The following is a 12525-nucleotide window of genomic DNA, read 5'->3' on the forward strand; positions in this document are numbered from 1 at the left end:
TAGAGGGTTCCGACAAGGTGGTGGTGCTTTTTCTTACGGTGGCCGTTTCCCTTGCATCCCGCACTCCACACCTTGGCTGAACTGCTTTCGATTGCAATTACAAGACTTCAGGGGAAATTGTGTCTGCTAGAATGTGAGAATCTGTTTTAACACCGTGAAGTTGCAAGGGACCCGAAATTAAGGCTTTTGGCTTCGCAGACAGGTGATTGTCTTCTGTGCGTGTGTCTATCCTGACGGTCGTTGTCTGTCTGTTCTGACGCTCGCCGAGGGAGTAGGTAGACATCTGTAACCCAGCAACGCTCTGTGCTTCTGACAAAAGCCTGGTGGTGGGAGCTGAGATGGGAGAGCCAAGCCCGTGACGGCAATTGCAAAGCAGTAGCAGCAGGGAGACGGGGGAGAAAAGAGAAGGCCGGCTGGGTTCCCGGGCCTGAGGTGGTGGCAAGCGTGAGCTGATTGCCTAGCCACATGGAGACACAGGTTTAGACGAGTTCATGGGACACCATGTTAAACTGGAAGAAATGCTGTAGCTCCGAATTCTGGGCGACTGGTTCAGAACTCACGTAAGCAGCAATGTTCCTTTCTCGAGGTTATGCCGTTTGTGTGGAGAACACTAACAAGTGGTTTGTCCGTTCCAGTGGGTGAAGCATGTTGGAATAAGCAGCCCTTGTATTTGAGTGTGTGCCTCTCCTGGTCAGGATGGAAGGGACTTGGGAAGTTCAAGCAGAAGCGAGAGAGGCTCTCTCTCAAGGTCTGTTTGAGTATTGAAACCTCTAAAACGTTCAGATTTACACAAGGCTTTTTTCTAGTCTCAAAATGAAAGCCCGGGTTTTTGTAAGTAGCGGACAAGGCTCCCCGCTCCACGTGTCCCCGTTGTACTCCCACCACACACAGGTCTGGACCCCTGTGCTTCCTCAGACACTGGCACACGCCCACCTCAGGGCCTTTGCACGGGCTCTTCCCAGCGCCTGAAATACATGTTCGTCAGATGTCTCCAAAGACCACTCACAGACTTCCTCAAGGAAGGCTGCCCTGGGTCCCCTGTGTGGCATCGCCACGCTCCCCCTCCTGTGAGGCTCGCCTCCTGTCCCGTTATCTGTCTCCCGTATTTCTGCCTGTTTATTTCAGCTTATCGCTGGCCCTTCCCCATCCCTCCTGCTTCCCTGACTTCCCTCCTGCTGTGTGATGCTCCTGCCAGGTCCCTGTGCAACCATACCATGGAGCCGCAGGCTTTCAGGGCTGGGGGTCTGTGGGCAGTTCCTACTCCATGCTTCTCAGAATCCCGTGTGAGGTCAGAAAAGTGATTTTGACTTTGGGCAGGAACCTCACAGAGCTGATCTCACCAAGTGTGGAACCTGTTCTGGGAGGGCAAATGTGCCAGATTCCTTGGCTGCATTCATTTCTTGTTGCTTTCGTGTTTCTCTTGGTCTTTGCGGAGTGGCAGTATGATGCGGTTCATAAACCACGGGTTCTGGGGGTCCTGGGTTGAAAGATTGTCGTCACGTGGCCCTCCGTCCTACAGATGTCACTCCCTAGACTCAGGAGTCAGTTTTTGGATCCACGCTGTTGATGCCTTTTTCAGTAAGTGGCACTTGCAGTGGTGTTGAACTTTGATTCTCCAGGACAAAATGAAGAGATCAAAGGAATTAATGAATAATTACAGACCGTCTAAGAGATCGAGGGCCGCTCTAAAGGACAGACTTCCGATAAGGAGCTTTTCGTGTAAATTGGGGGCCTTGTTCTTATCCCAGTGGCTCACGCATCAGTGAGTTCTGTCAGAGACAGTGTCGGGGGACACGGTTGACACGGGAGCTTCCAGACTGCTGCTGGGGGTGGGTGTTGGGTGGGAGGGTGACAGTACAGGGACTCTGGGAGTACAGGGGGGTTGGGTAGGATGAGAGGCAGTGTCCCCAAAGAAGCCAGGGCTCAGGCAAAACGGGAGCGAAAGGTAGCTCCAGGCATGAAGGAGGTGGGAGAGTGGCCGGGCGTGGCAGGCGAGTGGCAGGTCAGGGGCCCCAGGGGGACGTGGGCCTCCCCGTAAACCGGCCTCGCTCAAGAATTTGGATTTCTGCCTGTAGGTAAGGTGGATGGCCACCAATAGGTTTTTGTTTTTTTGTTTTTTTTTTTAATGTTTTTTAACATTTGTTTATTTTTGAGATAACAGAGAGAGCACAAGTCAGGGAAGAGCAGAGAGAGAGGGAGACCCAGATTCCAAAGCAGGCTCTAGGCTCCGAGCTGTCAGCACAGAGCCCGACGTGGGGCTCGAACCCACAAACCGCGAGTTCATGACCTGAGCCGAAGTCGGACGCCCAACCGACTGAGCCACCCGGGCACCCGCTACCAAAAGGTTTTAAACAGGAGGCCGGCACTGTAATGTCACTAGGGATGCGGGAGGGACAGTGCTGGAATCTGAAGCCAGCTGCCGATGGTTAGGACCTCAGCCATGCCAGGGAGTGATGAGGAAGGCAAGGACCCGAAGGCTAATTCAGGAGTTCAAGTGCTGGCGTGTAGCGGCACCAGAACACCTCTGTGGCCTGTGTGTCAGGACGTGAAGTGGCCTGGCCCCCCAGGATGGGACAGGCTTGGGTGGGGGGGGGCGAGATGTGGGTTTCTGGCCTGGGACCGGGTCTGGGGTACTTACTTGTAATGGCCTTAGAGATGCTTACATACAGTGCTCAGCAGAAAGATAGACCACAGCTAAGTTGTTTGATTTTCCCTTTGCTTATCTGAAAGTTTCAATTTCTCTAATTTCAGAGTAAAATAAGTACATAGTTTAGAATCAGGCTTTCCTTTTCCCCCGGTTGTTTACCCGATGGAAGACACACGTTAGTTTCTTAGCGGCCAGAGGTGAGAGGAACGGTATTTGGAGTCATTTGGAGTCAGCTCGTGCTCTCCAGGAGACCCTGCTTCCGTCCGTGGGGCTCGCTTTGGGACGAATGGTGACGCTTGCTTGAGACCAACGAGGGACACTCTGTCCACTGTATTTTCTGAAGAGTCAGGTCCTTCCCTCACTCCATGTATGGAATCTTGTGTAAGAATTTCTGGTGTAAATAGAACTGATTACAATAACCAAGAAGTTGTTTGTCAGTTTTGTAGCGCATGCAGAAGGCGCCCTTTTAGGTACCGTCGGCTGCCTTCTATCTTCTGACTGCCAAAGCAGACCCTCGCGAGCGAGGGCACCGCACCCCTCCGTGCTCACAGTTGTCCCCTTCCACCCCGCCTAGATCACCACCGGCTACAACCTGGAAGACGACCGATGTGAGTGTGTGGCCCTGCAGGACTTCCGGGCTGGAGAGCAGGTGGGCGGCGCTCACGCACCAGCTCGCGGACCGGGGGCCGGCCGGTGGGCACAGAGCTCGCGTTGTGTTGACAAGTTTAAAAAGGGATTTAGCTCGGGCACAAAATTAGGGATTTGGATTTAGGACCGTCTGGGGAGTACGTCTCGAGACCTGAAGCCGTAAGAAACGTGTACTGTGCTTTGGGTCCACGGAGAAAACAGATTCAAGTGCAATTATTTGCACAGTTGACCTCATATTTGCAATTTATTTAAGTGGCAAAATCAAGGGACTCGGGCACCGTACATCTTTCCACTTTAATCTGCAGATTTCATCTCATGATTTGGGTGGGGGCAGGGGTAAGCCTTTCGGTGAGTTTGAAAATATGCATCCCTGAATGCCTGCTTTCCACCCCTCGGTCTCAGGACCGAGCGGTTAACCCCAGAAAGCAGAACTGATGTCGACCATTGACGCCCCAGCTGAGACAAAATGAGCGATGCGAGTCTAACGAAGCCGGTCGGCCCTTCCCTTTCCCTTCCCGCAGAAGAGTTAGAGACCCCCTGCGGGGTGCAGAGTTGCCACAGGAACTGGAAATGAGTTTCTGACGGACACGGCCTGAAACTCTTGTTCCAGAAGAGACCCTTGTAGTGGAAGGAGGCGGGGGGACTGTGACGAACCGCCACGTGCAGTCATAACGTGCCGGCCGGTCTCGCCGTCCCGGGGACGGAGAAGGGGCAGTGCGCGCCCCGGCCGGGGCTCCTCTGTGAACCAGGCAGGCCCACGCGGTGGCGGGAGCGGACGCCCTTCCTGGCCCATCTCAGCCGGTTTGGGGAAGGGGGAACTGCACGCCTTGCTGGGGCTGCAGGAGATCACGTGAGGGCTGTTTTGTGTGTGCGGTGTGACGTCCAGTTGAACATGTGAGAACTGATCCTTTGCCCTGCTCTGTATTGAGAATGATGTTAAATTTCTTTTATATCCCTTTATTTTTTTCTTTACTGCATCTCAGATTTACATTTTTTATGGCACTCGGTCAAATGCAGAGTTTGTGATCCACAGTGGTTTTTTCTTTGACAATAATTCACACGACAGAGTGAAAATAAAGCTGGGAGTGAGTAAGAGTGACCGACTGTACGCCATGAAGGCCGAGGTCCTGGCCCGCGCCGGCATCCCCACGTACGTACAGAGACGCCCGGCTCTCCCCTGCGCGCCTAGAAGCATTTCCACTTGCACAGTGTTTCGTTGGTGTGTCAGTAGAACTTCTCTAGAGTGGTCTGTCCCCGTGTCTGCATCCCTCCTGCACAGCAGATTTAGACCGGGACACGTGGAGACTTACGGGCGTTTTCAGATAAACGTCAGCGTCGTTGAGGGCGCTCGTGGTCCCTTCCAGGGGACACGGCCTGAACTCCTCATTAAGTTAAATAAATACTGTGGATCATTAGTGTCTTTCACCTTGAAAAGGTTAATGACCCGGATCAATTTGTTTCATTTAATTCTTTGCCACCATTAGTTTCTGTAATGAAGTCATGATCCCTAGTGATTTCAAGAATTTCTGGTTAAATTCTTGAAGATTCTCTCGCATTTGAGGTGCAAAATGATAAAGAAGCCAAGAATTATGATTTATTAGTTCTCCCGGGAATGGAGGAACCATTCTTAATGAAAATGGATTAACCAGGCCTTTTTTTATTGAACTTGTCAATATTTGATTAATGATTAAAATGTGAACTCAACATAAATTATTGTTAACATTTTTTAAGAACCGTGGGCACACTTAATTCTCTTGGTTGGCACACGCACCCTGAGATTAAGGCTTTTAGAAACTGCCGATGGGGCGGTGACTGCCATCCCCCGAGAGAGGCCCTACCTTCTGCACTTTGCAGGCACTGAAAGCAACATTTGCGCACCTCGGGTGAGGGGTCGGGATGAGTCACGCGGGTCAGCGCCCCTCGAGGGCGGCCGCCCTCCCCGAGTGTGGAGTGAAGGGCTCTCAGTTGCTGAGGGCAGGTGCCCAGGCAGGGCGACTAATGCTTCTGCCTTTGTCAGTTCCAGTGTGTTTGCGCTGCATTTTACCGAGCCGCCCGTCTCTGCCCAGCTCCTGGCTTTTCTCCGCGTATTCTGCATGACTGAAGGTAAATCATTTCAGGAGGGAAAAAAAAAAAAAAGATGTTGACTTTTTAAAAAATGCATAAAGTGTAAAGCATAGTGATGCAGATTCAAGATAAAATTGTTTAAAACTAGAGCGCTTTCTCGGGGGAGGGGGGAGGGCAACATTGGAGAAAGAAGTTGATCCGTTTTACCCTGGAAGTGTTTTATTAAGTCCTTGATGTGTTGTCAATATTCATTTGTAATAAACAACTAATTCTCTACTGCACTGGAAGAAAAAACATCTGGGATCCTGTAACTGCATCAGAATTCTGTGTTTGTGGAGGGGAGTTTTTGATGTGCTCGTTCCGCAGGCAGCCGTATTCCCGCACAGTGCACGGACCTGGGAGTCCCCCCGAAGTCATGTGGTCAGCGTGGCATTCGTGGGCCACGGGACCTCCCTGGCTGGCCGACTCTGCTTTTGAGATGCGAAATTGCTGGCAGGCTTCCTAACGTCAGGCTTCCTGTCAGGTTAACACTGAAGACGACCCTGTTTGCATCACAAAATGTTCTTGTCCGCAGCCTCTCCCTTCAGGCAGAGAAAGAGTTAAATGCCCGTATTCAGCATCTACTCTTATGTTTGCTTAAGCTCAGACGTTTGGCCTTTCTTATCCTGACTGATTGTGCTTGCGTTTTCGTGTTTGGTCTGAAAATGTCCCCCCACCCCCACCCCAGTAGGCCCAATCCCATAGTTCTAAGGCTTCACTTTTACTGTTTTTGTGTGTTTTGTTTTTAGTTTTTATTTAAATTCCAGTTAGTTAACCAGCGGTTTAATACTAGTTAAGGGTGTAGAATGCAGTGATTCATCATGTACGTGCAACACCCAGGGCTCATCCCAACAAGTGCCTTCCTCAGTGCCCATCCCCCATTTAGCCCATCCCCCCCCCCCCCCACCTCCTCTCCAGCAACCCTGTTAGTTCTCTATTGTTAAGAGTCTGTTTTCTGGTTCCCCCCACACACACACTTTTTCCCCTTTGTGTTGTTGTTGTTTAATTCCACATATGAGTGAGATCATAGGATATTTGCCTTTCTCTGACTGACTGACTTCACTTAGCATAATACATTCTAGTTCCATCCACATCATTGCAAATGCCAGGATTTCATTCTTTCTTGTGGCTGAGTAATATCCTAATATATATATATACACCACATCTTTATCCATTCATCGGTCGATGGGCTTTTGGGCTGTCTCCATAATTTGCCTATTGTTGGTAGTGCTGCTACAAACCTCAGGGTGTATGTATCCCTTTGAAGTCGTATTTTTAATTTCTTTTTAATGTTTGTTTATTTATTTTTGAGAGAGAGAGAGAGAGAGTGTGTGTGTGCGTGAGCAAGAGAGAGAGAATCCCAGGCAGGCTCCATGCTCAGTGCAGAGCCCGACATGGGGCTTGAACTCATGACCGACTGTGAGATGATGACCTGAGCCAAAATCAAGAGTTGGACGCTCAGTTGACTGAGCCATCCAGGTGCCCCTGTATTTTTGTATTCTTTGGATAGATACCTAGTAGTGCAATTGATGGATCATCGGGTACATCTATTTTTTGTTTCTTGAGGAACCTCTATACTGGCCTCCAGAGTGGCTGCACCAATTTGCATTCCCGCCAACAGTGCGTGAGAATTCCCCTTTCTCTGCAGCCTCACCGACACCCGTTATTTCCTGTGTTGTTGATTTTAGCCATTTCGACAGGCGCGAGGTGATCTCTCATTGTAGTTTTGATATTTATTTCTCTGATGATGAGCGATGTTGAGCAACTTTTTATGTGTCTGTTGGCCACCTGGATGTCTTCTTTGGAGAAATGTCTGTTCATGTTCTCTACCCATTTCTTAATCGGATCGTTTGTTTTTTGCACGTTGAGTTTTTTAAGTTCTTTATAGATTTTGGATACTGACCCTTATCAGATATATCATTTGCAAATATCTTCTCCCATTCCATAGGTTGCTTTTTAGCTTTGTTGATGGTTTCCTTTGCTGTGCAGAAGCTTTTTATTTTTATGAATTCTCAATAGTTTATTTTTGCTTTTATTTCCCTTGCCTCAGCAGACATATCTAGTAAGAAGTTGCCATGGCCAGTGTCAAAGAGGTTGCTGCTTGTGTTCTCTCCGATTTTAATGATTCCAGGTCTCCCAGTTAGGGCTTTCATCCGTTTTGAACTTATTTTTGTGTATGGTGTAAGAACATGGTCCAGGTTCATTCTTCGGCATGTTGCTGTCCGGTTCTCCCAACACCATTGGTTGAAGAGACTGTTTTTTTCCCGTGGGTATCCTTTCCTGCTTTGTCAAAGACTAATTGACCATATAGTTATGGATTCATTTCTGGGTTTTCTAGTCTATTCCGTGGATCTGTGTGTCTGTATTTGTGTGAGTACCATACTGTTTTGATCAATACAGCTTTGTAATATAACTTGAAGTCCAGAATTGTGATGCTTACAGCTTTGTTTTTCTTTTTCCAGATTACTTGGGCTATTTGGGGTCTTTTATGGTTTCATACGAATTTTGGGATTGTTTGTTCTAGTTCTGTGAAAAATGCTGTTGGTATTTTGATAGGGATTGCATTAAATGTGTGGATTGCTTTGGGTTGTATGGACATTTTTACGATATTTATTCTTCCGTGAGCACGGAATGTTTCTCCGTTTCTTTGTGTCATCTTCAGTTTCTTTCATCAGTGTTTTATAGTTTTCACAGTACAGACCTTTCACCTCTTTGGTTAGGTTTATTCCTAAGTATCTTATTGTTTTTGGTGCAGTTGTGAATGGGGTGAATTCCTCAATTTCTCACCGTGCTGCTTCATTATTGGAGTATCAAAATCCATCTGATTTCTGCACATTGATTTTGTATCCTGCAACTTAACTGAATTCGTGCATCAGTTCTAATAGTTTTTAGTGGAGTCTTTTGGGTTTTCTGTATATAGTATCCTGTCATCTGAAAATAGTGAAAGCTTTACTTCTTCTTTGCTGATTTGGATGCCTTTTATTTCTTTTTGTTGTCTGATTGCTGAGGCTAGCGCTTCTAGTCTTCTGTGGAAGAGCAGTGGCGAGAGCGGACATCCGTGTTGTCTTCCAGACTGCAGAGGGAAAGATCTCGGTTTTTGCCCATTGAGGATGACACTGGCTGTGGGGTTTTCATATATGGACTTTATTGGGTTCCTCTAACCTGCTTTGTTGAGGGTTTTTATCCTGAATGGCCATTAGCACTTTGCCAGTGTTTTCCCTGCATCTGTTGAGAGGGTCATGCGGTTCTTCTCCTTTCTTCTAGTGATGCGGCGCATCACGTTATTGATTTGCAAACACGGAACTGCCCCCGCAACCCAGGAATGAATCCCACTTGATCGGGGTGGACTGTTGGATTCGGTTTGGTAGTATTTTATTAAGAATTTTTGCATCCAGTTCATCAGGGATATTGGCCTGTAGTTCTTTTTTTTGTGGTGCCTTTATCTGGTTTAGGTATCAGTAATGCTGGCCTCTGTGATTTGAAAGTTTTCCTTCCTATTGTATTTTTTGAATAGTCTGAGAAAAATAGGTATTAACTCATTACATGTTTGGTAGAATTCGCCTGGGAAGCCGTCTGGCCCTGGACTCTTGTTTGTTGGGAGATTTTTGATTACTGACCCAGTTTCTTTGCTGGTTGTGGGTCTGTTCAAATTTTCTATTTCTTTCTGTTTTAGTTTCACTAATCTGTATGTTTCTAGGAATTTATCCGTTTCTTCCAAATTGCCCACTTTGTTGGCATATAGTTTTTCACGATACTCTTCTTAAGATTGTATTTCTCTTAAGGTGTTGGTTTGTTATTTCTTCTCTCTCTCATTTGTGATTTCACTTACTTGGGTCCTTTCTTTTATTTTGGCTAAGTCTGCCTAGTGGTTTTCAATTTTATTTGTTTTTTCAAACAACCAGCTTCTGGTTTCATTGATCTGTTCTTTTTTCGCTTCTATATCATTTATTTTTGCTCTACTCTTTCTTATTTCCTTCCCTGAAGTTTCATTTGCAAGTGTGTGTGTGCTTGTGAGTGTGTGTGTATCTGCTGTTGTAAATAACCTCAAATCCCGTGCAAAACAGATTGAGTAGGAAGAAGTGAGTGAGAGAGCACCTAACTGAACAAACAAACAAGCATTCCTCTGAAGAAGGCTGTTCGGGCACTGGGGAGAGGGCAGTCTGGTCCGCAGAGGTGAATTGTGGCCCGCGGTGGTGGGGTCTGCTGGGCTCTGCTGTCCTCGGCCCCCTGTTTTCACGTCTGGATGCCCAGTCCAGGCTTTGACGTCAGGACAGACGTGGAAGAAACTTAGGCCCCAAACAGGTGATTTCGACACCCAACCACAGGACCCAAGGTGGGGGGGGGGGGGGGGAGGTGGATGGAGCTTGTCCCTCAGAAGCGGCCACACTGTCGAAGGCCCAGCTTCCAGCGAGGTTTTCCTTTGGTGGTGGCTCATCAGTCAGTTTAGCGAACACCAGTGAAGGGTTTCCCATGGGCCTGTCCCGTGTACAGTAAAGAGGTATAAAGGTGAAGGTCACCATTCCGATCCCGAGGAGACTTATAACTGAGAAAAATGACAGTGATGCTGATCCCTGTAATGCGTGAGCACCTGCTGTATGCCAGGCGCCATGCTACGTTCTGTTAGTTGTCGTCAGGCTTGTGAGGTGTAGGGCTTCGCGCTTGACTGACGTGGAAGCTCCGGTTCCAAGGGATTGAGTGACATGGCCCTGAGCTGGCAGACGGCGGCCCGAGTCAGGACCAGCTCTTTTCCCTGCAGGGCCTGCGCCCCGGGCATCCCACGTGGCTCCCGCTGGCTTGCAGAGAACACGCTCCGTGGAAGAGACACTAGTCGTCCAGGGGTCTGGAGGAACCCGCGGTTGACACGGAAGCCAGGCTGAGGAGCGAGGGCACCGGTCGCCGTCGGGGGTGACCTAACGTGACTCCCGTGGTGGCTGGGGGAAGGCACGGAGGCTCTGTCAGGGCTGCGTTCTTTGTTGGCCGCAGGGAAGCGTAGGGAGGAACCTACTCTTGAAGCCTTTGGTCGCGTGGTGACGCTGTTGTGTATCCCCTCTTGGGGGTGTCCTGTCGCCAGCAGTCCCCAGTCTCTGCTCCTGCCCCTCACTCAGCTTGCCAGCTTGGAGGGCAGAACGTGCGTGCGCTTAGGAACCAATCAAAACTGGCGACCTGAGGACTGGGGGGAGCTTCCGAAAAGAAACGTCTACCACCAAGGAAGCGCGTCTTAAACGGTCAGCACTTTACCCAAAATATAAACTGGAGGATCCGAAATCTAAAAATCCTGCATTTTCTCATGCCCTTTTGCTAACAAATGCACGTTAATAAATTTCTTTTTTGAACGTTCGATTAACTTCTGTTTTCTTCAAAAAAACCAAAAAACCAAACTGCTTGAATCATTTTAGGTCCGATGATTCTCTGTAGTTTCTCTTTAGTCAAAGACAACTTGTCATGTCAAGACAATTGCTATATTATCCTTTGAATTCCTCTAACTAATACTAATAAAAGTTCAGTTTGCTGGCAGCAGAAGTTCTCCAATTTGAATTGTAAAGAGTGACAGCTGTGGGGCATTTTGCTCTGAAAGAGATACTGGCTCATAATTACATAAGAAGTACGGGGATATTTCTTGAGCGTGACTAGGACGGGCATATTTGGGTCTTTTGAAGATAATGTGCCAGGAGATGAAATGCTCAGAGCAGTTGCTGAATTCTTTCCTCCTCTTACATATATTTGAAGGTAATTGAGATGTTCACTTGTGTTTACTTGTGATTTCTATTTAATTCCTGACAAGGGAGGGATCTAGGCACATTTTTCATGAACTAAGGTTTTTATAGTCCATTCTCTTGCTTCTTTCAGCCCGGGGTTTGCGTGTTAGGAGGTAAACAGCTTTGTCAGGTCAGCTACTGGCATGAGCGCCATTCTGACTGACACAGAGAAGGGTCACTGGATTGTTGTCCTATTTAACGCGTTTTTGCTATTTACGTTGTCAACCTAAATGTCGTTTTGACCCCGTGGGTGTGACTGAGCTCACGGTTTGTGAGAAGGGTATCGTCAGCATGAGGGCCGTGTCCCTAGAGTTCGTCCTTAAAATGTATCTCATGAGACTGTGTAAAAACTCTCGGCGTCCCCCATAAAAACGAGCGACAGTGCTGCCCCAAGGCTTGGTCCGGACTCCAGATCAGGAGGACCCCCCCAACACACACACACCCCTCCCGAACCTAGCCCTGACTCACCCTGGAGAGCCTAGCACGGCCCGGCCCCCTCCATCAGGGAGAGCTTTCAGCCACAGGAGAACGATGTCATTGGGGAAGATATTTTCCAAGGTGGGTTGCTTGTTAAATGAGAAGCCGAGAAGCCGTGCTGTTTCTTCCCTAACAGATGGCTGTTTGTGTTTCTTGCAGAAGAATTGAAAGAACATTTGCTGGGAGATAATGCTATAGACAGAATCTTCACCTTGGGTAATTCCGAGTATCCCGTTAGCTGGGACAATGAGGTCAAACTTTGGACATTTCTTGAAGATCGAGCCTCGCTTCTTTTAAAAACCTACAAAACAACCATTGAGGTAATTAGATCGAGTAGATGAGGAGTTGAGCTGTGTCATGTTGTTAAGGGTTTCTGATGAGAGATTCCTTCCTAAATGTCAATTACTTTCTTTTTTTTTTAATTTTTTTTTTTTAACGTTTATTTATTTTTGAGACAGAGAGAGACAGAGCGTGAACAGGGGAGGGGCAGAGAGAGAGGGAGACAGAGGATCCGAAACAGGCTCCAGGCTCTGAGCTGTCAACACAGAGCCCGACGTGGGGCTCGAACTCACAGACCGCGAGATCATGACCTGAGCCAAAGTCGGACACTTAACCGACCGAGCCACCCAGGCGCCCCTGTCAATTACTTTCTTTAGCAAGATCATTGGGCATCTGATCTTTGTCACTCAGCTTACGAAGGTTTTTCTACTTACCGTATGTATACCTACCAGAAGAATCGCATTAAAGCACTGTTGATAAGAAGACAGATTTGAAAAATTTTTTCACCACTCTTCTGTCATTCTGAGTTTTCATTTGTGCTTTTAAAGCTAACCTTCGCGTCCCTAATTTCACATTCACCCAACCAGGTGCCAAGCCCCCTGGGCCGTCAGTGCA

The 12525-nt window shown here is 48.0% G+C and overlaps 1 protein-coding gene across 2 annotated transcripts in view; it reads left to right on the top strand.

Annotated features, from left to right (window-relative positions):
- Positions 1-12525, top strand: part of SETD3 (SET domain containing 3, actin histidine methyltransferase) — an 81046-nt gene that overhangs the window by 66616 nt on the left and 1905 nt on the right. The window contains exons 9-13 of one of the 2 annotated variants that reach the window (XM_049612183.1): positions 3222-3296; positions 4279-4445; positions 5313-5398; positions 11791-11951; positions 12090-12490. In XM_049612183.1, the coding sequence (XP_049468140.1) occupies positions 3222-3296; positions 4279-4445; positions 5313-5398; positions 11791-11951; positions 12090-12287 (687 nt within the window). In that variant the 3' untranslated portion in view covers positions 12288-12490. Of the gene's footprint in view, positions 1-3221; positions 3297-4278; positions 4446-5312; positions 5399-11790; positions 11952-12089; positions 12491-12525 lie in introns of those variants that run through there. The other variant, XM_049612182.1, reaches the window with a different exon arrangement.

The sequence above is a fragment of the Panthera uncia genome, assembly GCF_023721935.1.
Source record: "Panthera uncia isolate 11264 chromosome B3 unlocalized genomic scaffold, Puncia_PCG_1.0 HiC_scaffold_1, whole genome shotgun sequence".
Taxonomy (NCBI): domain Eukaryota; kingdom Metazoa; phylum Chordata; class Mammalia; order Carnivora; family Felidae; genus Panthera; species Panthera uncia.